The 25557-nt window shown below is 39.6% G+C and overlaps 1 protein-coding gene across 2 annotated transcripts; it reads left to right on the forward strand.

Annotated features, from left to right (window-relative positions):
- The first annotated feature begins 1018 nt into the window (after positions 1-1018).
- On the forward strand, positions 1019-23606 carry sav1 (salvador family WW domain containing protein 1). Of its 2 annotated transcripts, XM_052021738.1 has the most exons (6): positions 1019-1274; positions 5525-5968; positions 17499-17769; positions 19209-19358; positions 22480-22701; positions 22875-23606. In XM_052021738.1, exons 1-5 carry the CDS (start codon positions 1181-1183, stop codon positions 22691-22693), a joined length of 1173 nt encoding a protein of 390 aa, XP_051877698.1. In that variant the 5' UTR covers positions 1019-1180; the 3' UTR covers positions 22694-22701; positions 22875-23606. The 2 variants fall into 2 exon arrangements, with proteins under 2 accessions (XP_051877698.1, XP_051877687.1); XM_052021727.1 differs by having other exon boundaries at positions 22480-23606.
- The last annotated feature ends 1951 nt before the right edge of the window (positions 23607-25557 follow it).

The raw sequence follows: 25557 nt of genomic DNA on the forward strand, positions 1-25557 counted from the left end.
AGAATGTAGAAAAGATTTTCAAGAATGTTACCAGGACTGGAAAATTATTTTTGCAAGGAAAGATTGGACAGGCTGGATGTGTTTTGTTTAGAACTGAGGCTGAATGGAGACTTGATTGATGCAGTGTATATGTAAAAAAAAGGGGGCCTTTTCCCTGAGCTGAGCAGTCAAAGACCAAGGGGCATAGATCTAACATAAATGGTAGTGGGAATCGAGAGGAGATGAGGAGAAACATTTTCACTATAAGGTAATGAGGGTCTGAAACTCATTCTGAAAGTATGGCAAAGACAGGAACCTTCATTCCAATTATACAGTGCTTGGATATGGACTCAAAGTCCCATGACCTGCAAGGCTATGGACCAGTTGCAGGAAGGTAGGATTTGGCTGAGTCTTTATTTTTCAACCAGCACAGACATGATGAGCCAAATGAATTCCTTTGGTTTAAATTTTCTATGTTATAAATTGCTATTACTTTGTTTTACTAGGGGTTTAGGGAGAAAAGGCAGAACAGGTAGGCAGTTTGACTTAATTCCTTGCCTATGTTCCTGTGTTATCTATACTTTTAGGATTGCTTACAGCAATGTATTGCACGTTGATAGTAATTGATAATGCTAGAAACGCTCGGCAAGAACCGACTGTGATGAATGGTCTTCGACTTGAAATGTTAACTGTTCCCCTTTTCCACAGAATGCTGTTTGACCTGTTTGGCATTCCAACGTTTGTTTTTTTGATTTCAGTCTTCTGCAATTCTTGCAAACCATTCCTCCTGTCCCTTAAATCTTCAGAAATGCCTGAAGGTGAGCACCCCTGGACTGTGCAGATTTGGTCCTCTGTGCGTGCCCAGGACGAGGGGAGGTGGATGCAAACACACAAGCATTGCCTGGGACAGCGCGTCAGTCAGAGGGAGAGCCTGCCGGCAGCGGGTGGGAATCCGTGCTGCTGATTGGCCGCGGCATGTAAACATTGGCGAGCTCCGCGCATGTCAGGTGGCGGCGGCGGCGGCGGCGCCAGTTCCCAGCATGCCGCGGGGGGGTTGTCCCGACTGAAAGTTTGCGGCTGAGGCGGCGGAGCGGCTCCGGGGCTCGGTGTGCGCGGCCGGCGAGTGACAGGATGCGGCCGCGGCCGTGCTGACGGGCGGCGGAGGCGGGGGCGGAGCGGGGCGCGGCGCTGCTTTAAAGCGATGTTATCGAGGAGAAAAAGTAAAAACGAAACGTCCAAGCCGCCCGAGGTGCAGGGGAAGTACGTCAAGAAGGAGACGTCTCCGCTCCTGAGGAGTGAGTGCGGGGCCCGGGCGAGGCTGGAGCGGGAGGGAGGGAGGGAAGGTGGGTCGGGGGCGCTGTGCTGGGGTTGGGCACTTCCCAGCTGGGTCCAGTTAAAGTTCCCCTTCATGGGGCCACTTGTTGCCGGCCAGCACCTCGAGTGTGTGTGTGAGGAGGATCCCCATCCTGATCCGTTTCAACTTGATGTTTAGCACTTGACATGTCTCGGGCAGGCAGCTCCTTGAGAATGGACGTGGGCGAAGGAGAGGGGAGGATGGGGGATCGGGAAGGAGTCTTAACGCAGACGCATGTTTTTGGTTAATCCTGGATGTTCTTGAGAGAGAAAGCATTCTTGGGCATCTGCATTGTTGAAAACTAAACCCTTTAGGGCACAATACTAAACTAAATTGGCAAACTAAACTCAGCACATCACAGAAACCAGCCTCCCCTCCATGGACTCTGTCTACACTTCTCGCTGCCTCGGTGAAGCAGCCAACATAATGAAAGACCCCACCCACCCCGGATATTCCCTCTTCTTCCCTCTCCCATCGGGCAGAAGATACAAAAGCCTGAAAGCACATATCGCCAGGCTCAAGGAGCACTTCTATCCCGCTGTTATGGTTCTCTAGGACGATAAGATGGACTCTTGACCTTACAATTTACTTCGTTATGACCTTGCACCTTATTTCTTCCTCCACTGCACTTTTTCTGTAACTGGAGAAACTTCTGCACTTTATTCTGCATTCTATTTTGTTTTACCTTGTACTACCTCAATGTACAGTGTAGTTAATTGATTTGTATGAATGGTATGCAAGACAAGTTTTTCACTGTACCCTGGTACATATGACAATAATAAACCAATTTAAATTACATTTAATTCTTTAATGATAATTACAGGCTTATAGCAACGTGCCAGGTTATTTTCAGCAGAGGAAAAGCGAGCCCTAAACTCGTGTTAGGGATTATGCCAGAGATGTGGCAAAACATTTGCAGCTGTGTTCAACCACAAGTGTCTAGTAGAAGATCTGCCTCAGCTTTCTCCTGAGGTCCCCACAATTACAGAAGCTGGTCCTCAGCTGATTCTTTTTCATTCTGTGTGACATCAAGTAATGATTGACGATACTGGATACAAAAAGTGCACTCGGTGCAGTATTGCAGAACCAGCTGCTCCAGTACAATACAACACTGGCATCCTGCTAATAACATGGAAGATTGTTCAGGTGTGTGCTGTCCACAAAGGATAAACACGTTCCACATGCATTTGATCTGGTATCAATCACTGGCAAAGCAGTGGAAGTTGTCATTAACAGTGTCATCCTGACATGGGAGTACTTCATCATGGAGTCTGTCTTGAAATTTCCTATGCAATAGCCTCATGGGTGTATCTTCATTAGAAGGACTGCAGTGTTTCAAGAACGTGACTTGCCGCCACCTTCCCAAGAGCAGTTAAGGATAATAAATGTTGGCCCTTCCAGCAATGCCCATGATCTGAAAAAATATGACTGGAAACTGCAGATTATTTTTCAATTCTGGTAGCTACAAAACTTTGAAAGCAGATTTCATCAGTGGAGCAGAGGTGTCTGATATTATGGAGATAGAAGTAAATGGTCTTTGTTATGAATGGTATTTGGGGATTGCAAGTTTAACCCATATTTGGAGGTGGGATGACAGTTCACAATGAGAAAAAAGGGTTAAAACAAAATTGTGACGAAAATGTTCCATCTCAGTCATGTGAGGAACTTGAATTTTTGACTGTTTAACAGGATTGGTGACGTGGAACTGGTTACTTTTGAGCTGATTGGTGAGGAAGGGTCTGGGGATGAGAAATGGCCTTGAAGGTCATTTGGTTAAAGATTCTGGAGGTAACCATGTGTCAATCTGAAGAAATTGTAATAAGTTCTCAAGATGGTCAATATTGAACTGGTTGAGGGCTATGACATTAAGCTGACTGGTAAAAGAAAGTCTTGGGGGGGGGAGGAGGTGGTGGAGGGAATTACATGGACTACGGTGTTCAGAGCTGCAGAGGATGTTGAGAAGTATGGGGAAGGACGGTATTCCTGGTCACAGGCTGTTAAACTGGATGTTTCACTGTTGTAACTGCAGAGTAGTGGAATGGAATGCGGGGGCGGGGGGGTGATGTGGTAGTAGGGAATGGGATGGGCGATGTCCTGATTGGAAAGTTTCAGACCGACTGAAGTAAAGTTAGGAATGAGCACCACATTAAGAGGTTTTTGAGGGGAAAAAGGAGGTTGTATTTCCAGTCTAGGGTATTGCATTTGGTGTTCACAATGTGGTGAAACACCTGTGTTTGGTCTGTAGGAGTGTTTCTATGATTTCACTATCTATTGAACTAGTTCCAAATTTCTAATTTAAGTGCCTGTTAAGTATTGTGAATAGAGAGTAAATTTATTGTAGAAAGGAGTTCTAGTGAAATTGTTTTTTTTTAAAGGTTGCTACTCTAACAGTTGTCCATGTGGAGCATGAATTGGTGACTGATGTTGGAACATGTTTTAATGTGAAACTGGCAAATTATATGATGGTGGATTAGAAGATTGCTTGCAGTTGAAGTCCTGTTTATCAATGCTGCTCAATGTTATCCCTTTTTTAATTTGAAATTATATATGGTTAGTGCTTTCATTACAGTGCTACTCATTAATGTCTGCGAAAACTTTTAGATCATAATTGTACAAAAGGAATGAGTCGTAAGATTTGAGGCTTTTTAAATGTTTTGTAGTCTCAAATTTAGATTATTTCGACATGTCTAAATTACTGGCTGCAAAGTACTCTTCTACCCTTGCTGAAACAATGCTTGTGTAAATTGCACATTTCATGGATCAAAATGCCATTCCTCAGTTCCTGCTGGGCCTCATTACTGCCACCTATAGGGCAGGGGAGAGCTACTGCAATATTCAGTTTGGCACAACTTGTGAAAGCATGATGCTCTGTGAGACTGCAGTTATACAAAGCTGTTTTGATCCCTGTATGATCTTTCTGGACAGATGATCCATCCTTCACGAATGCAAACTAATCATTAACCTTAAAAAGCTTTCCCACTGGTTTGATTTCCTGACTTAAACCAAGACCAAAGGTCATCTCCATTTTTTTTTGATCCATTTTACTTTGACATAGGGACTTAAGACACTTGGATGTAGTATTCTTCACGCGCCTATCTGAATTTGCATTCTACATCCTACACTCTCAAATTAAGTTAAGTCTTGGTCGACAAATTTGGATAAAGAGTGGGTCATTGCTGAAGTTTTCATCGTCCTTACCTGGTGTCTTGCATAACTACTTTCCAAAATGAATTATCAAACAGTTATGTCCTATATCCCAAGGATATGCTGCAGATATTTTTATTCGTGTTGAAACTAACTAACCAGAGCTGAATGAAATGTCTGGTTAAGTGGCGTAGTCAGCATGCTATTTGTGACCAGATATAACATGATATTTTCAATTATACTTAAGTAATTCTATGTGCATCAAGCCACTGTTACAGCCGGTTCTTAATTTCCATCTTCCTTGTGCAGAGCCCTAAAACAGCTGTTAAGATCTGCCAAATGCATGAATTTTAAGTCAGGCGAATCATTGAAGAACAAAGATATTTCATTTGCTGCATTGCAATGGTCCCAAATTGTTATTTGAACATCCTCAGAGGACTGCCCCCTTGGAGGAATGGCCATGTAAATGTTTTTTACCTGATTTCTTCCCCATGAATTATGTTCTATTATCAAACTTTTGATAAAAACAATTACCTTGTAAAGTAATTATGTACTACCATCTGTGGAAATTTTAATTCTGTTTAAGAGAAGTTACTAGAGGTGAATTGGGATACATTCCTTATCTTGTTTTACCTCTGGAGAGTGTTTTGATACTTAGTTTTGAGGAAATCCTGTAAATTCCATTAACTTGGCATGCTCAGCACTTTGCTAGTCTGGCAGATTTTCTGGACCATTGAATGTTACTCCTATTAATTCTCCAACTCACTTCTAATTCACCTTTTGGAATTAAATTTCCAGTAAACGTGGCAAGTTAAAGAGAGCATGGTCCACAGAACCAGGTGACCTTAAGGGGAGTGTAGGAACTGGGACCCCAAGGGATTTCTGAAGATTATTGGAGTTTTGCTGTAACTAAATAGAGTTCAACTTGTACTTAAAAGTCATTGTCCATTTTAAACTCTATGTAAGCATGTGAGTTTGGTTGAATGTTGCACAAAACACTTTGTAGTCTTGTTTTAAAACCTGTAATATTTATCTTTTTAATTACAGATTTAATGCCTTCATTTATTCGCCATGGGCCAACTATTCCAAGGCGGACTGACGTTTTAGTGGAGACAGGAACTTCTGCTTATCCTTCAGTTGACGTGGTTTCACGAAACCAAAGCTTCCTGCGAGGTCCTGTCCAAAGGCCAACACGTGAAATCGTTAGACGTGAAAGTAACAGACCTTCAGGACCTTCCTACGTCCCACGTAATATATCTGAAGTCCCTCGAGAATATGGTGTCTCGTCACAGTCTTTCTTAACTGAAGTTAATTCTGAAAATGGTGATGCTGGCCAGTCTGCTGCTCGTTATTATTATCCTGAGCCATATTATGAAGATGGACAAAGGCGGCGGCATTTAGTTGAACGATTCCGGGATGACTATAGATATTATGATCATACACCTGATCCATTTTCACGGTTACCACAAGGACAAGGTAGACTTCCAGCAGGTAAGCTTTCTCGCTATGAGTTTTGAGTGCATGTACAGTTTTTCCATACAGAAAATTTATTTGCCTTTCGTCCTTTTATGATTTTACATGTTTGGGTCCTATTGCAGAGTGCATCAGTTATTACTTCACATAAATTTAAAGTTATAAACATTAACTGAACACTGTAGCTTATTTTTGGACTTTCTGTCCCACTGCTGCTTTCAGTATCTCAAAAGCATTGTGTAGTATCTATCATCTGCCTGCATGTACTCCTCCCCCAACCTCCTTATTCTGGCTTCTGCCCTCGTCCTTTCCAGTCCTGATGAAGGGGCTTGACCCGAAACGTCAACTGTTTATTTCTCTCCATAGATGCTGCCTGACCTGCTGAGTTCCTCCAGCATTTTGTGTGTTTTGCTCCAGATTCCAGCATCTGCAGAATCTCTTGTCTGTGTCTTAATTTTGTTTTCCAGTGTCTCTCCTATTTCCCCTTCTCTTTTCAGACTTGACCACGAGATCTTTGGCCCTGTTTTCACTAAACCAGTACACACGGTAGTGTAGTAGTTAGCGTAAAACTTTACAGCGCCAGTGACCCGGGTTCAATTCTGACCACTCTGTTAGGAGTTTGTACATTCTCCCCGTGTCTGTGTGGGTTTCCTTCTGGTGCTCCGGTTTCCTCCTACGTTTCAAAAATGTACAGGTTAGGAAGTTGTGGGCATGCTATGGTGGCAACACTTGCGGGCTGCTCCCAAAACACTCTACGCAAAAAAGCATTTCACTGTTTCGCTGTATATGTGACTGATAAAGATATCTTATTGCATAACCTTTCCTTCCTTGGTCAGTTGATATTGTTAAAAAGGCTACTTCACCAAATCTGCCATAATCTCTCAATGCCTTGATGATATTTCTTGATTCCTATTTCCATACAAATTGTGGTTGCAAAGTTCCTTTCCTCGCAGTTCTTGAACATGCCTCCAATGTGTTCATGCCTTTCTTGGCTGGAATTCCTCATTTGAATCTCTTGACTTGTGTTATTGCCCCTACCAGAAAATCAAAATGGCATTAAAGTAAATTTCCCTCCTGTACTACTTGTGTACATCCTTTACAGTTGACTTTTTTATTTTCTTTCAGCATGTCTTCACCACTGTACATTTGGTGTAAGTGTACTTGCCGATCCTATTCGTATGGTCTTCTGTCTGATAGAACCCAAAAAATAGCCAATGATAGTTACTCTTCCCGTCTCTTTACAGTTAGCACAGGTGTTTCCCTCCCTCTCATTGGTCTGTCCATGGTCCTCTTCTATTTCTCACTTATACGCATAGAAGCAGTTTTCACATGTACACTGACATCTTCTATCTCTACCGTGCTTGATCCCATGTTCAATTGTGCCATCTATTTCCACCTACATATTGTGACCCAACTCCACCATATCTGTTGAAGGTCTCAGGTTTGTCAGTGATATTACCATACTTAATTATTGGCTAGCCTGTCTTGTTTTGCTCTCTGTAAATTTGAGGCTATCCAAACTGTGTCCTTGTCCAAACTTGCTCCATGCCTCTTCACTCCTGTACTTGCAGCTGTATACTGGTTGGTTAATAATGCCTCAGTTTTAAAATTCTAGTACTTGTCATGCTCCTCCCATTTCTGTAATCTCCTTCTCCCCTGAGATTTTTTTCTTGCAATAATTCTAACTGCTTGATCATTTTTAAATATAATTACTGCACCCATGGTGGCCATTTCTTAAGTTGCCAAGACTTAAAACTCTAGAATTCCCTTCCATACTCTCTCCATCTCTACCTTCAAGATAATTTTAAATTGTAACCTATTTGATGAAACTTCCGATCTGTCCTATTAAACTTTTATATGACTGCGAATCAGATATTGTTAACACTTCAGTGAAGTACCTCGGGTTTATTATTGAAGTTTACACTGCTTTGTAGATTTGGAGAGATGAGAAACCTTCCTGTTGAAGTAGTGCAAGACCACAAATTCTGAAAATCAGTGCTTAAGTAGGCCTTTAAGTTTGATCAATGCGTAAGCCTTAAGCATTCCTTTACTCAAGTATGTCATTTTAATCAAAAACACTATGATGCTGGAGGAACTCAGCCTGCTGAGTTCCTCCAGTATCAGTGTTTTTCATCTAGATTCCAGCATCTGCAGTCCTTAGTTTCTGTCATTTTAATGACAGAATGAATTTGAATGAATTTTTTAGCCCTTTTTGGACTTGTTTTAAGCTTTTTGATTATTGAGATCATGTGATGGCTCGTATATTTTTCCTTATTTATATCGCAATTATTGAAGTATTTTGTGTTTGGGGAAGAGCAAGGAAAAGTATACTATGTGCACTTTAAAGTGTAGTTCACAGAGATGTGAGCTTCTGTTATTGGAGGTCAAATGTTCTGTTTAGTTGAGAATTACTGTATTTGTTTTGCTTCAATCTAATGAAGCATGTTCAAGGAGAATATCTTCAGACATGCATCAGAAAAAACATCACCTTCCTGAGTTTGGTCAGCTTTAGTGACCTAACCATACAATGGCAACGCCAGCATGATTAACTCAATCAGCAAAACCTTTGTTCTAACATATGCTGTCCTTTTGGTTCCACCACTAGGGATACTGTGTAGTGATGTCTGAAGCCACTATTGGAAGTACAGTGGCATGCAAAAGTTTGGGCACCCCTGGTCAAAATTTCTGTTACTGTGAATAGCTAAGCGGGTAAAAAATGACCTGTTTCCAAAAGGCATAAAAGATGACACATTTCTTTAATATTTTAAGCAAGATTACTTTTATTTCAATATTTTACAGTTTCAAAATAACAAAGAAGGAAAAGGGCCCAAAGCAAAAGTTTGGGCACCCTGCATGGTCAGTACTTAGTAACACCCCCTTTGGCAAGTATCACAGCTTGTAAACACTTTCCGTAGCCAGCTAAGAGTCTTTCAATTCTTGTTTGGGGGATTTTCACCCATTCTTTCTTGCAAAAGGCTTCTAGTTCTGAGATTCTTGGGCCACCTTGCATGTACTGCTCTTTTGAGGTCTATCCACAGATTTCCGATGTTTTTTTTAGGTCGGGGGACTGTGAGAGCCATGGCAAAAGCTTCAGCTTGTGCCTCTTGAGGTAGTCCATTGTGAATTTTGAGGTGTGTTTAGGATAGTTATCCTGTTGTAGAAACCATCCTCTTTTCATCTTCAGCTTTTTTTTTTACAGACGGTGTGATGTTTGCTTCCAGAATTTGCTGGTATTTAATTGAATTCATCCTTCCCTCTACCAGTGAAATGTTCCCCATGCCACTGGCTGCAACACAAGCCCAAAACATGATTGATCCACCCCCGTACTTAACAGTTGGAGAGGTGTTCTTTTCATCGGAAATCTGCACCCTTTTTTCTCCAAACATACCTTTGCTCATTGGGACCAAAAAGTTCTATTTTAACTTCATCAGTCCACAGGACTTGTTTCCAAAATGCATCAGGCTTGTTTAGATGTTCCTTTGCAAACTTCTGACACTGAATTTTGTGGTGAGGATGCAGGAAAGTTTGGAGAAAAAAGGGTGCAGAATTTCATGAAGAGAACACCTCTCCAACTGTTAAGCACAGCGGTGGATCGATCATGCTTTGGGCTTGTTTTGCAGCCAGTGGCATGGGGAACATTCCTCTGGTAGAGGGAAGAATGAATTCAATTAAATACCAGCAAATTCTGGAAGCAAACATCACACCATCTGTAAAAAAAAAACTGAAACTGAAAAGAGGATGGCTTCTACAACAGGATAACTATCCTAAACACACCTCAAAATTCACAATGGACTACCTCGAGGCACAAGCTAAAAGTTTCACCATGGCTCTCACAGTCCCCTGACCTAAAAATCGTCAGAGATCTGTGGATAGACCTCAAAAAAGCAGTGTGCGCAAGACAGCCCATGAATCTCTCAGAACTAGAAGTCTTTTGCAAGGAAGAATGGGCAAAAATCCCATAAACAAGAATTGAAAGACTCTTAGCTGGCTACAGAAAGCATTTACAAGCTGTGTTACTAAGTACTGACCATGCAGGGTGCCCAAACTTTTGCTTCAGGCCCTTTTCCTTTGTTATTTTGAAACTGTAAAATATTGAAATAAAAGTAATCTTAAAATATTAAAAAGATGTGTCATCTTTAACTTTATGCCTTTTGGAAATCAGGTCATCTTTTACTCGCTTAGCTATTCACAGTAACAAATTTTGACCAGGGGTGCCCAAACTTTTGCATGCCACTGTAAGTGTTAGTTCTCTACACTATCAGCTGTCTCAAGCTGGAAGATAGAGCTTCTCAAATAGGACTCTGATAATCTCGTTCTCAGCTACAACTTTCTTGGATTGTTTAATAAACTCCATCCCAAACGTTGTGATCCTTGCCCTCACTGACTGCAGATGGGGAAGAAAGAAAACCTTGTCCATCAAGTTCCCTTATCTCCATTGTTCAGTTTGTCTATGCTTAGTTCATCATGGAGCACAAACTACTCTCAATTGTCTGAATACACTGACATTGCATCTTGTTGTCAAGTAAGATCTCTGTGAATCTGGGTCTTCATTACAACAACAAGTAAACTCAAAATAAATCTTCATCGGCTGTAAAGTCCATAGAGAATCCAGAGGCTGTGAAGGGTGCTATATGTGGAAATATTTATTTCTTAATTTCTCTTAATGTTGTTCTGTATTTTGTGCCAAAGTAAAGAGCCAATGATTAGGAGGGAGAAGCCTGCTCTACTTCTAAATGCAGCTAACCAGAATAACTGTGTGAAATCCTTCAGTAACTTTTTTTTTAGCTGTGTGGTGTCTGCTCCTGATTAGAGCTGATTTACGTATTTTTATTTTTATGAAAGTTTGTAGGAAACTCCTGTGCAAACTGCAAAAAATCAAGAGTAAATTTTCTCAAGTCATTCCTCTTAAGCCAGTTGGAAAACAATTTTCTTGAGAGCAGGTACAACACCGTAAATGTGATGGTGAATTGGGGTATTGGGAAGAGGAAAATGTACTTTTTCTAGCAACTAAGTATATTAAAGACTTGTCCCAGAAGTATTCTGGTTATGTCCTACGATCGTAAGTGCCTTTGAGAGGCTCTTCAGTTGCAGCAGTACAAGATCCCTGTCCATTTAAATTACATTCCCAGAATGTTATTTTTTGTTCCTGCACTCTGTGATTTCTATAGTAACAAAATTATTAGTCTTGTGCGTGGTTATCTCAGTATTGCAAATGGTCCTTTTCAGGATTAAAGCATGAAAATGTTACTGCAGAAAACACACTATAGGGAGGATGCCTTTTATCCCAAGATACAGTTATTCCAATCTAGTCATAATCAAGAGCAATACTGCTCTGTCCTTTTGTCACTAAGCTTTGTTAATGTTCACAATTGCTCTACATAAAATGATGCAAGACAATTACCTTCTCCAACAGGAGAGTCTGATCACCACTGTCCTCCCATTGATGTTCAGTGGTGTTACCATCATTGAATTTTCCACCCACATCATCTGGCAAGTCATCATTGATCTGAAATATAATTGGATTAGTAATGCACGTACTCTTGCCACAAGAGCAGATCAGGGACTGGATATATTATTGGCAGTATACTTCCTGATTCTACAAAGCTTCTTTCCCCACATGTACTCAGTTGATTTGAATGAGTGTAGCTCCAATGAAATTTAAGAAACTTCATTCCATCCAGGGCACGGCATTCTGCATGATAGGTGTTTCATCTGCTGCTCTAGATGTTTCTTGATTCCACTACCAGTGGCAGAATACAAAGTACACTGCAAGAACTTGCTGAGACTCTCAGCACCTCTCAAACTTCATCAACCATGAGGGTAAGGCAGTAGGTGTGTTTAACTGCCACTATTCCCTAATTATGCAGTGGGAGTACTTTCACCAGATGAACTGCAGCATTTCAAAATGATGATTAGTTACCATCTTCTCAGAGATATCATAAAGATGAGACCTGCCAGTGTCTCCCAGATCCCATGTAAGAGTAAAGAAAGCTTTTGAGTGAATGGCTGAGCATTTCTGATGGCACATAGTTCATTCCCTAGTCTATGGTAAGCTAGTTCTGACCTGAGGCAAGATGATGGGAAAAGTTGGCCTTTAGAAAATAACTCAAAACAAATTGCCAAAAGGTCATTAAGCATTTGAGGTTTGGGTCAGCTCATGAATGGACACTGTAAATGACTCGGAAACAGAAAATGCCAGAAGCACTCAGCACCGCAGGCAGCATCTATGGAAAGAGAAGAGATTAATGTTTTAAGTCCAGAGTTCTACCATCTAGGACCTAACACATTAACTCTGCTTCTCTTTCCACAGATGCTTTCTGACCTGCTAACTGATTCCAGTGTTTTCTGTTTTTATTTCCAATTTCCAGCTTCTGCAGTTTTTGATATTTGCTGTAAATGACTTGACTGCTCTTTAGTTATAATTATCCAGAAATGGATCCTTTCAGACCAAAAAATTCAAGATTTTTTTTCCCCAAGCACTGGTGGACGATAGAGCTTTTTTTCATCTGATTATGTCAGATCGACTGGTTGAGTGGTGCTGCAACAACAACCTCATACTCACTTTCAGCAAGACCAAGGAATTGGTTGTGGACTTCAGGAAAGGGAAATTGGAAGAACACACACCTGTCCTCATTGAGAGGTCAACAGTGGAAAGGGTGAGTAGCTTCAAGTTCTTGGGTGTCAGCATCTCGGAGGATCTATCCTTGGTCCAACACATTGATGCAATCACGAAGGCACGCCATCAGCTCTGCTTCATTAGGAGTTTGAGGAGATTTGGTATGTCACCAAAGACTTGCAAGTTTCTATAGATTTATGGTGGAGAGCATTCTGACTGGTTGCATCACCTCCTGGTATGGAGGCTCTGATGCTCAGGATCACAAGAGGCTGTAGAGGGTTGTAGACTCGGCCAGCTCCATCATGGGCACAACCCTCCCCACCATTGAGAACATCTTCAAGAGGCAATGACTCGAAGATGGCATCCATCATTAAGGACCCTCACCATCCAGGACATGCCCTCTTCTCCTAAAAACCATCAGGGAGGAGGTACAGGAGCCTGAAGACCCACACTCAATGATTCAGAAACTGCTTCTTCCCCTCTGCCATTAGATTTCTGAACAGTCCATGAACACTACCTTGTTTTTCTTTTGCACTATTTATTTACTTTTGTAATTTATAATAATTTTGTGTCTGTGCACTGTTCTGCTGCTGCAGGGTAACAAATTTCAGGTCATATAAATCAGAGATAATAAATCTGATTCTGGTTCTGTCTGGTTAGAATATTCCTGTCTTACTGAAAACTTTTCACAAGATCCTAATAAAGGAAATCAATATACTTGAGCCTTCGATGGCATCTATTGAGCAACCACGAATTTGACACTTGATGTGAGATCTTTCACAACTACTATGATTCGTATGTGGAAGCGGTAACTATTGAAAATTGGAAGCAAGTTCATCTGGGTGCCAACTTAAATGTCAGTTTTATCAAACCAAGGAAAATGAGAGGAGCAGGTTTGAGATAGGATACAAAAATATTTTGGAAACACAAGCTGTAGGTTGAATGACCTGCTTAACAGAAAAGCAGGGAACTGTGAGGCAAAATCAACTTATTCACATTAAATAATAGTAAAAGGATATGTATCTGGTTGTGATGGTGAGAAGGGAAAGCTATATGCCACGAAAAGAATTCGTGTTGACAAGCTGGGTCAGTGATGATAAAAGAAAAATGGTGGCGGTATGGGGAGTGGAATATGCACTTGCAGAAATTCAATGAAAACTCAGCTTTACCAATCTCAAAAAAAAACTGGATATGGGGAGAAACAGATCTATATCATAAGTGCAATTGGACACTCCACCCCCATTAGAGCCAGAATTGTCTTGAGACACAAGTGACTGCAGATGCTAGGATCTGGAGCAAAAAAACAAACTACTGGAGGAACCCAGTGGGTCAGGCAGTATTTGTGGAGGCAAAGGGATAGTCGCTGTTTAGGGTCAAGACCCTGTATCTGTACTGAGTGTGTAAAAGGGAGATAGCCAGTACAAAAGGGTGAAATGAGGGGTTGGGAGTGGAAAGTGATAGATGGATCCAGGTGAGGAGGGATTGATGGACTGGTGGATGTCATGACAGGGTCTGGGAGCTGATTAGTGGAGGCAACAAGGCTGAAAATAATGGAAAGTGATGAGTGAAACCAGTTCAGGGAACAATGCTGCTGGGCAGATGGGGATAGGGGACTAATTGGATATTGTGAGAGTTATGGGCAGATGGAACCGGGCTTGAAGGGAAAAGAAACTGTGTTTTGGGGGGCTGGGGGAGGGGTGGTTGGAAAGAAGACGTAGATGGATCAGAAGGAGAGAGAAAGGAACAAAGGAAGTGTTGGTTACCTGAAATTGGAGAATTCAGTGTTCATGCTTTGGGTTATAGGCTACCCAGGCTGAATATGAAAAGCTGTTCCTCTACTTTGCATTTGGCCTTGCTCTGGCAGTGGAGGAGGCCGAGGTCAGTGTAGGAATGGGGAGGGGAGTTGAAATGGCTTGCAACTGGAAGGTCAAGATGGCCATTGTGGACAGAGCACAGATACTTGGCAAAGCAGTCACCCAATCTGTGCTTAGTCTCGTTGATGTAGAGGAGGCCCCATCGAGAGCACCGAATTCAATTGGAGGAGGTGCACGTGAATCTCTGCTTCACCTGTGATGGCTATTTGGTTGCCTGGATGATGGTGAAGGAGGAGGCAGGTGTTGCTCCTAGGATTGCAGGGAAAAGTGCCTGGGGACAGGGAGCGACGGGTGGGAGCGATGAATAAATCAAGGAACCTTGGAAAGAATGGTGCATACAGAAAGGGCGGTGAGGGGTTGGGTGAGATGTGACTGGTGGTGGGATCACATTGCAGATGGCAGAAACTGTGGAGGAGGATGATGTGCTGGATGCAGAGCCTACTAGGGTGAAAGGCAAGGGTCAAGGGAACCTGTTGTCTATGGCTCTGTTAAGCAGCACTTTCCAATAATTTATTCATCAAAACACAGTTTGGGTTTTACCTGGACCGCTGTTCTAGACCTCGTCACAACCTTGGTCCTAACGTGGGTTGAAGAGCTAAATTCTAAAAATGAGGTAACAATAACTGCCATTAACATCAAGGCAGCATTTAACTGAGTGTGATTAGACTTAACTAAAATTGAAGTAATTAGACATTAAGGGAAAAACAATATAGTTGTAGTCCTACCATGCACAAAGGAAGATCAATCCCAGAAAGTTACTATAGGAGTTGCTCAAGCAGTCTCCTGGGTCCAGCAATGTTCTGCTTTATTAATAACCTTGATTCCACCATAATAAGGGTATTCATTAATGATGCTACAGTGTTCAATTCCATTCACAACACCTGCAAAGGTGTTTCTGCCTTTATGCAACAAGATTGAGGCAACATTTGGTCATGGGCTGATAACTGCCACTTCTGATGTGAATTACTATCACTATCACTGTCACTGGCATTACTATCACTGAGTCTCCCACCAATCAATAGCCTGGAGGTCTGGGTCACCATTGACCAGAAACTCAACTTGACCTGCCATATGAATACTGTGTGGCTATAAGATCAGGTCAGAAGCTGGGTATTCTGTAGCAAATGATCACCTCATGATCCACCAGAGCCATTCCACTATCTACAAAGTGCAAGTTGTTAGTGTGGTGGACTATTACAGACTTGATGAATACATCTCCAGCAACACTCAAGAAGCTCAGTATCAATACACAGCACTCCCAAGGATCGGTACCCTCTCTGCTACCCTAAACATCAGTCCTCTCTCCACCGATGTACTGTGCCTGCCATGTGTGGCATCTATAAATGCACTGCAATTACTTGCCAAGGCTACTCCAATCGCACCTCCCAAGTCTTCAACCTTTACCATAAAGGCAATGGGGAACACCACCACTCAGTTTCTCCCTAAGTCGTGCAGCATTCTGCTTTGGAAATATACTGCTGGTTCTTCACTGTGGGTGAATCTAAATCCTGGAACTCCCTGTCACACAAGGTTGCGTGAGACTCTTCACTAGCTACGATGGTTAAGAAGCTGACTCAACAGTATCTTTAGGTGAAATGAGAGAGGGGGAATAAATGCTGATTTTTGCCAGTGAAGCCTACATCATGAAAATGATTCTTTTTAAGAATTCTAATGGAATTTGGAATTCACTCAGTGTTGCAGATGACTTGGCCCAAAAGAGTTCTATAGAGTTCTTGGTGAAGGCCAAGGTAAACCCTGACTCTGTTCATTTAGATGATGATTGTGGAAAGCTTACCTCTGTCATAGTTCCCTTGGCCTTGTATAGAATAGCCACTTTGAATGCTGTTAGTATTTGTGGATAATTGCCACTGATAAATAAAGATAGATTCTTTGGAATCGCTCAGCTAAGTTCAGTCAGAAGTCGGATTAGAGTACTGAAGGGATCCTACACAGCTGAAGTCCTGTGTTGCAAGAAGAGCTGTCAAAATGTAATGGGATCACAATGGGTACAAAGCACACTAAGAAATAAAATATGTGACAGCCTTCAATTTAAAAAAAACTCAACTATGCTTTATTCCTTCCCACACAGTCTCCTCTATTAAATTTAATGGAGAAGCAGTTCATGATCCTGGTCCAATCGGGCTCTGCTCATTCATCATAAGTGCCTTGGAATCACTGCAACTTCCTGCTCTGAGGCTGATGATCCTTTTGTCATAGAGTGCTTGCCCAAACAGAGATCTATTGAATACAGCCACAGAACTTTTTGTTTGCATAAAAAAAATTAAAGCTGCTGGCAGTTATGTGAGGAAAATACCAATATTTTCCTGCAAAATTGAGGCTTTCAGGATTACTTGCTATTTCAATGCTACTAAATGAGAAAACCATATTGTGTTTTAGCTAGAATATAATTGTTTCAAGTCAGCTTCTCAGTCTTGAGGGTTCATAAGACATTCATTGAGAAATTCACTTGGAAACCGGGAAGTAGTTTCAAGGTTCGTGAAAGCCTGCAGAATTTCATTGTATTCCAAGGATCACTGTTAAGATCACAGACATAAACTTTTGTTTATATCTGACCTATCCACTTAAATAACAACTTTGTTTCTAATACATTTGTATTACATCTCGCTTAAATCTTGCAAATTACTGTGTTTTCAACTTGTATTTTGTTGGACATGAAATCTGTTTTATATAATTTTGTACGTGTGAAAATTGAAATTAATGTTCCACAATTGTAAGCTTTCTGGATAAGCACTTAGGACAATGAAGTTTGAAGATCACTTTTGAGATCAAGTGTTCTGGTGTAATTTCCGGAGAGTATATAAAAGTAAAATGAAGTTCTAATATTTAATGAATGACAATAATTACAGGTTAAGCAATTGAGCAAAAGCTTGAAAATTAATATTTGTCCTGTTGGCACGAAAAGGGTTTGATTGCACTACCTGCAGGTGTTAATGCATGACCTTATGTGGGATAAACCTCAAAGGTTTTGTTTAAGAAATAGATCAATTTCTGCTTTGTTTGATCCAAAGAAATAACATTTATTTTCTGTATGTTTTAGGCATAGGAAGAATTCCTTCAACATCCTTGGGAAACCTAACAAATCACGCTACTGACGAATTGCCTCTTCCTCTTGGCTGGTCAGCTGACTGGACGATTCGAGGAAGGAAATACTATATTGATCACAATACTAACACAACTCATTGGAGCCATCCACTTGAAAGAGAAGGATTGCCACCTGGCTGGGAGCGGGTGGAATCACCTGAATTTGGTGTTTATTATGTGGACCATATCAACAAACGAGCCCAATATAGGCATCCTTGTGCTCCCAGGTGCAGTAGAGTTCTCTTTTATTTCCAAAAATTACATTTGAGAACAAATGTATGTAAAGAAATATCATCACTGTGTGTCATTTTTAAAAGTTTCTATGTGTTATCTACTCCTGAACATTGTCATTTTGCACAAAACTAGATTCAATCAGTTCCAAAAAACAAGGGAAAGTGCTTAATAAATATAAACTGTAGATAATTTGAATTAAACTGATTAGATTATAAATTGTGAAATACAAAGGAGGTGGTGGATGTCTATTCATTTGTTTTATTGCTTATCAGGTTGATCCAAAAGCAATGCATGGGTCAACATAATTTTTGTTTCATCTTTAATGCTTGCTTTTAAAAATTTAATTCTGCTGTGGGATAATAGTTGTGTTTTGTCTGAAATTCCCTTCTTTATTTTAGCAGAGTTAAAGTCTATTAAAATGTTTGCTGAAATAGATTCCTAAAGATGAAGTATTCTACCAATTTAACCATCTTGATATCACAAGATGCATTTTTTTTTAAGAGATCTTGCCCCGTATTTGCATTGAACATCCATGCATGTCTCGCAGGAATTTTTCACTCAGATATGAAATTGCAACACAGGACATCTTTTAGTTTGTTTTCCAATGTAACGTGCTTTTGAAGTAAATACACAGCTGTCTGGGTCAACAAAATGTAAATCACTGGTTATATCATTGCTCATAATATATACTACATTTTGTTGAAACTCATGTATGTGAATATTTTGTACTTAAGTGCATTGAAATTAAATATTTTGGATGTTGCTGTATGTTAAATAGAAAATACAAAATATACTCAATGCTACTAGAGATACCTGGTTTTCTATTTAATAGTCTTGCAAATCTTGCATAAAGGATAGCGAGAATTGAGTATTTTTCTAAGTAATTTATCTATTCTGCTAACCTTTGCAATTGTTTTTGAATTCATTCAAATTCATATTTGATTAGCGGTTTTGTAAAGCTTAACAGGATCTGTAACCTGTCAGCTTCATCTCCAGTCTTGACTGAAGCTATGAATAGATTTGTTTTTTATTTTGACTGTGGCCAAAGCTCTGTGCCTCTGCCATGCACCTTTCAAATGTAAGTAGGTGTTTGACTTGTGTTGAAAACAGTAGGAACATATTACCCTTTTGCTCGCTACCTAAAATAAGAGGTAGTTGGATTTAACAGCTTAGTTGAACTTTAATCTTCGTGGTCTGGAAATCAAAATCTCTTTTGACTAATTGGAAGTATTTTTTTTCAAAATGTCATGGTTCAAAATGCTTTATTCCATGCATACATCGAATGGCAGTATTGTCTTCCAACTGGACAGTTTATATTTATGAAGGGAAATAACCAGAATTTTGAGTCTAAGAGTACCTATTGCCTCACCTTTCAGAAAGATATTTGGGTAGTAAGCTGATTTATTGTTAATATTGAAATTTTTTATTGCAGTGTTCCTCGGTACGACCAACCTCCACCCCTCCTTCCTCCTGTTACGTATCAACCACGACAAACTGATCGCAATCAACTAGTTCCTGCAAATCCCTACCATACAGCTGAAATTCCAGATTGGCTGAAGGTCTATGCCAGAGCTCCAGTAAAGTAAGTAATCGTTAGAAATAGGATGGCCTTGCCAACTGTAATTTTTACAAAGACACACCTCATTTAAATTTAAAAATCAATATTTAGAGTATTAATTTCTGATTATTATCATTAGTTTTAACCATGCAAAAGCTTTATTTTCATACATGAAAAGATTAGATGACTGGATGCTGCATCCTTGAATCAGAAATTCATCCAATGTATTTTTATTTTGGTAAACACGTAGTATCACCTCCCTAAGCAGAATAGAGTGATAAATGTTTCGTATTTCAATAGCAAGCACTGCTGTATGGTCACCTAACAGATGTCAACAGAAGCAGGGACAGAGGGTAATGGTAGAGGAATGCTTTCTTGATTGGAAGCCTTTGACCAGCGGTTCACCACAAAGATCAGTTCTGGGAATTCTTCTCTGAAGAATTCTTTCCACCCACAAGCATCTGGGTGAGCACTTGAATTGCCAAGGCAGAGTAAACTACAGACCAAGTGCTGAGGAATGGGATTAGTATAGATAGGTTCTTGATGGTTGGCATGAACGTAGTGGGCTGAAGGACCTGTTTCTGTGCCCTATGGCTCCAAGCAGGAAAAGTAAAGCTCAGGCACCCCTTGCCCGAGAAAGGATGGCTACCCTGTAATTCTTGCCTTGCACATTTTCCAGCCAGTAGTATGGTATAGGTTGGTCTGGTTCCATATATTGTGCATGTACATAACTACAACATTTTTGAAATTGAACATTCCATATTTCTTGCCTTTGGATTTTTAGCAAAAATGCAATTTGACTTCATGTGGAATTGCCCTGAAAGATAATTTTAAGGACAAGTTATACATGGCAGAACCTATAAGATCAACATCCACTAATGTTTATAGTTTTACCGTTTCACTATCGTGCAAATCGGTACCAGTATTTGTGCTTGATTTGAAAGTATCTCCTATCACATGTAACAATTGATTGTTTGAAAAAAATCCTTGCATTACAGTTGGGGAAGGTACTTAAATGACATGAAACTGAGATTTACTGAGGTCATGAGTAACAGTATAAAAATACATTTTTTAATATAATTCTTGGAATAATACACAAGTTTTTCATCTAGAATGATTTAGAATATGTTGTTTTCTGTTTTTTATATAAAAAAACTAATTTGCAGTGGGGTCTGGCACTGTTCAGTAACCTTTTATGTGGCAGCTGCTCTCATTTTGATCAGTCTTTCAGGTTATGTATTGAACACAATTTGACTTTGCTTGCACTTTATTGTGGGTGAACTGCACAGGCAAAGCTCAGCGTAGTAGCTACTACTTAACTAGATGGATATGTATGTAAGGCTGTCTCACCCTGCTTAAATTGGCATTGAAAAATTAAACAAGGGTAAAGAAATTTGCTAATGTGTTACTGAAGGCATCCAGCAATGGGGGTTTTGTGCATGAAATTTGTTTTATGTACTGCTGAAGTCATGTGCCACTGAGACCGAAACTATGGCAATTTAAACGTAGTATAAATTGTACATTTAAACACCAGGGGCAGAATTTAAATTGTCCAACTAACCTACCAGTCAGCATTTCTTTGGGATGCAGGAAGAAACTGGAGCACCCAGGGGAGACCCGCACAGACAAGGAGAACACGCAAAATACTACAGTACCCAGGTCATGATTGAATCCAGGTCATTGGAGTTTTGTGGCAGCAACACTAATTGCTCCCATTTCCATACAGAGAATGGGCATATAAATTTGTGTTTTAAAATTGTGGATTTTTTTTTGAGTTCTAATTTTATAATTTTTAGGGGTATATTGCAGAGTTGCTATTGAATGTTTGTGCCAATTTTTTAAACAGTAATGTAATGGGCGAATCATAGAAAAATACATAGTGCCAGCTGAGAATAGAGTATCGAGGATAGTGCCACTTACCAATAGCCAATGGTCTTGACCCATAGCCTTATAGGTTATAGTTTTTCAAGCTCTCATCCACACAAATTTTGAAAGAGATGAGGGTTTCAAGCAAAGTTCCACATTCCTGCTATTCATTGAATGGTGGTACTGGTGGGGACCATTGAAAATCCCTTAAGACTTCTTTAATAATCATAAGTCTTTGCCATGAGATATTGTAAAATTTGAATTTGGCCTAGTTCTGAAGTAATTGTGTGTGATCACAATGAAACTTGTACATTCATCAAATTTGAGTAGCAAACTAAATTTCAGAGCAACAATTGAACCGAGCACAGGGCAAATTAGATTTTTGTCTTATGACATAGGGTGGAATAGTTGTACCATTGTAATGTTGATTACAATGGGATTCTTAAAAATGGACATTCTGAACTTTGTAGAAAGGAATTTAGACAGCAGCAAGTGAGTTTCCATGATCTATCTGCATGGAATTTTTTTAAAGTTAATTTTAAAGTGGCACAGCTAGTGGAACTCTGCTCCAGTGACCATGGTTCACTCGTGGCCTGTGTGGAATTTTCACATTTTCCCTATGACCACATTGGGGTTGAGAATAAAATAGGATCAGTATAGATCAATGGTTAATCATCAGTAAGTACAGACTGGATGGGCCAAATACCCTGTTTCATGCTGAATGACTTTGATAAGTTTTCTAAGTACTTGTTCAAAAAAAACTTTGCTTTAATGAGAGGAAAAGAAATGTGCCCGATGCTGTAAATCAGTGGATAGTGTTTTTAAAGTGAAACAGTTAAATTTGGATATTAAATGGAGAAAAATCTTGATTTCACAGAAGCCCTTGTTCAACATTTTAATAATGGAAATGTGACTAATCTGAATGGAATTTGTTTTATATAATCGGAGTACCCTCTCCATCACCTTGGTTTCTTTCAAAAACAAAATGTTCTGGAAGACTGTGTGCCTACAAACCATCCATCATGTCTACTTGTAACCTTGAGATACGATGCACTCTCCTTGTATTTACTGTACCAGACATGCTAGGTCCAATAAATAATTGTTGTCTGACCAGTGCAGTTGCACTCCACCCAGAAACTGCATGTATCTGCAATACAGGTTATTCAACTAATGTTTAAAGTATATGCCCTGGCTCGAGTTAAGTAAGTATTCATTAGAACTTGTGAAGCAGAAATGTTTTTATCAACTGTAATTCCATTGGTCTTTGCCACTGTTGCAGATATGATCACATTCTGAAATGGGAACTCTTCCAGTTAGCAGACTTGGACACTTACCAAGGATTGCTGAAACTGCTGTTCATGAAGGAATTGGAAAGGATTGTGAAATCATATGAGGCATATAGACAAGCCCTTTTGACAGAACTTGAAAATCGTAAGCAAAGGCAGCAGTGGTATGCACAGCATCATAGCAAGAACTTTCCAGCAGATGTCTGACAGCCTAAGTATGTGAATAATACTTATGATTATTTTTTGCTCATCAAACTTTCATTTTTGCTGTATTTGCTATGAAGAAACATCAGCTTGGTGGTAATTGTCTCTAAATTTCTACACTTCGACCAATTAAACAAAACTGTGTATAATTCATTTCTGTATATATTGATTTATCTCTTTCCAGGTTTTTGTACCTTGATGTAAAAGGACAGAGATTTGCTCCAGCAGCAACACTTTTGCAAAAAAAAAACATCAAGGTCTACCTGCATAGCTTTAAGTGTGGATTGTTGAGGGTTTCATGAAATAAGCTAAAGCATCCAACACTAACTTCAAAAGAGAACAGTAATATGTTTACAGATAAAGCCAAACACACAAGGGTTTGGTTGTGAACATTGGAAGCAATGTTTGATGTTATGGCATTGTTGTATGCCAATTTTAATGGTCATAATGACACATTTAAAATTATAAGTACAACCAGTTTGGCATTACACTGCTCCTTTCCCCTTATTGTTTTATTACTTTAACTCCACATATTGCATTCATGGAGGACATTTTGTTGTTTGGGTGTAATGTGGCACTTTTATTTGGCTTGTTTAGCAAGCATTTTATTTAACTGACTAGACACATGTTATTTCAGAATTCTCTTGCAAATAAATCAGGGATACAATAAAGCTTATTTGAACTCTTTACTTATGAACTGAAGCATTTTGTACAAATTGTAATAATGTTTTGTACAATTACAAACTGATTAGCAAGAATGTATTTTCATAGATGCCAGGCTTTATATAGACCATTGAAATTTCACACCGTATGTGGTTTCAGCAATTCAGCAGTATAAAATTTGCTATTTATTAATTATTTTAGTGCAATAATATGTATAAACTTACATAAATTTCAATAAACACTTTATAAGTGATCGGTTCATTCTCCATAATTGAGAATTTCCATCTATTTTGGGAAGGAGTCTGATTATTAGTGTTGCTTATTGTCTTATATGCAGGGCTAAGGGGAAGAATATACTTGTTGTAAGTGATATTTTGTGGAGAATGAAATTTTCAATTCTGTTTAAAATAAAACAATCTTTTTCAATTTTTGCATTCCAAGTTCTAAAGTTTGGGAAGAATGCTTTCAACTTCCATCTAAGTACTGACTAATTTATAATTATTGCTGTTGGAATCCACAAAAGAATCAGGATTTAGATAAAGAGCAGTCTTGGTTCTTTTGAGGCATGGCCAAGTGAACTTTTTCTCCAGCTTCAGGAGACTATCAAGAAGAGTTCAAGTCCTAAAGAATTTGTGTAAACAATGAGGTCCAGAATTTACTGGAGCAGAAATGACTCTGCTTGTCACTGTACTCTGTTGCTGGACTTCATGAAGAGTCCAATAGTGGGAGTCATGGCTTGCCCAGGTCAGACGCAATGTATGATTTGATGTGCAGTGGGAATTCTAGACCTACCTGTTAGGAGGCAGCGGACAAGGCTTTAATTATTTCTGAGAGTTTTCCTTAATTTTGTTTTTCATTTTTGTAAAGATAGTACGATTCACCTACAGCTTTGACAGGAGGAAAAAACTTTGCCTCTAGCTTTGTCTTCTGTTGGGGGCATTCTGTTGCAGGGCTTCACAATGCTGCATAATGTTTGGTTGCAACGAGACCTCACTGGCTTATTCAAGTCAGAAGGAATAGCAAGATCTTCCCTAGCTGCTGGACCAGATGACATCTCTGGGTGGAGGGCCTGGACCCTTATAATTTGACTCATGACTACCATTTTTATCTATTACACTACACAACAATGTGCGGCTTTATCAGCAAATCCCATTCTCTAGGTCAGTGAAGCAAAAGGGAAAGTGGCTACAACTTGTGCACCTCTTACACAAAACACTTTTTTTTCTAGATGATGTAGAGCGCATACTATCTTCAACTTTCTCATTTGAGTGATATACTAATTTGGAAAATGATGGTCAAAGTGATGTCAAATAATCTTTCTTTAATAAGGTTTTTTAAAGAAATTGACTTTTGATAAAATACTGCTCATTATGAGACTTCCTATGAAGACAACAGGACACCTGCAGAGTCCCAAACAGCCATGCTCTGACACCATGTCTGCTTATTGTACTTACCCAGGCCGACAATATGAAGGTAAATGTTTTGAAAGAACTTTTTAGACAAAAAATCACCTACAATAAATCCCAAATCAAAATCTATTGTCAGCAGTTTTAACAAATGTATATATTAATGAGCATAGATTAAACTTCAAGCTATGTGATTGAAGGTCAAATTTTGTGAATGTTGAAAATGTAAAATTTAAACAAAGTGATAAATTCAGGTTGGTGAGCTTTTTACAATGACTGGTTTTCTTACCAGACAGATACTGTTTGCCCTGTATTGTCAGCATCTTTTTGCTTACTGAATTCTCCCATGGTATTATGTTTACAAGGACTAAAGTTTGATTGCAATCATTTTGAAGCCACCATAACTTGATATCCACATTCATGTGCACAGAATTCTTTTCCATTTGTAACTTGCTCCTTGATATATTGACTGCATTGACAATCCTGCTGGCGGCCAGGACTGTTGATGTAATCTATATTTTAATTGACAATTGTTCCAAATAAACTAATTTGGGAGGATAAGGGTTCATAATTTGCACAGAGTGAAAAATCAAAAAATTGCAGGTGCACGAACTCTTAAAATAAAAAGAGAAAATACTGGAAACAGCTAGCAGGTCAGGTAGCATCTATGAAAAAGAAGCTTAATATTTCAGATCGAAAACTTTGTCAGAACTGTGAAAGCAACAAATTTAGTAAGTCAGATCTATACCTAAATGGTTTCAAGATATGGTGGTACACAGTGCTTAACTTACCAGACTT

Source organism: Pristis pectinata, chromosome 1 (assembly GCF_009764475.1).
Source record: "Pristis pectinata isolate sPriPec2 chromosome 1, sPriPec2.1.pri, whole genome shotgun sequence".
NCBI classification, from domain to species: domain Eukaryota; kingdom Metazoa; phylum Chordata; class Chondrichthyes; order Rhinopristiformes; family Pristidae; genus Pristis; species Pristis pectinata.

Coding starts and splice junctions, on each gene's coding strand:
- sav1 (XM_052021727.1), top strand. CDS start 1,181: ATGTTATCGAGGAGAAAAAGTAAAAACGAAACGTCCAAGCCGCCCGAG. Junction 1,275..5,524: donor GACGTCTCCGCTCCTGAGGA/GTGAGTGCGGGG, acceptor TTTTAATTACAG/ATTTAATGCCTTCATTTATT. Junction 5,969..17,498: donor ACAAGGTAGACTTCCAGCAG/GTAAGCTTTCTC, acceptor TGTATGTTTTAG/GCATAGGAAGAATTCCTTCA.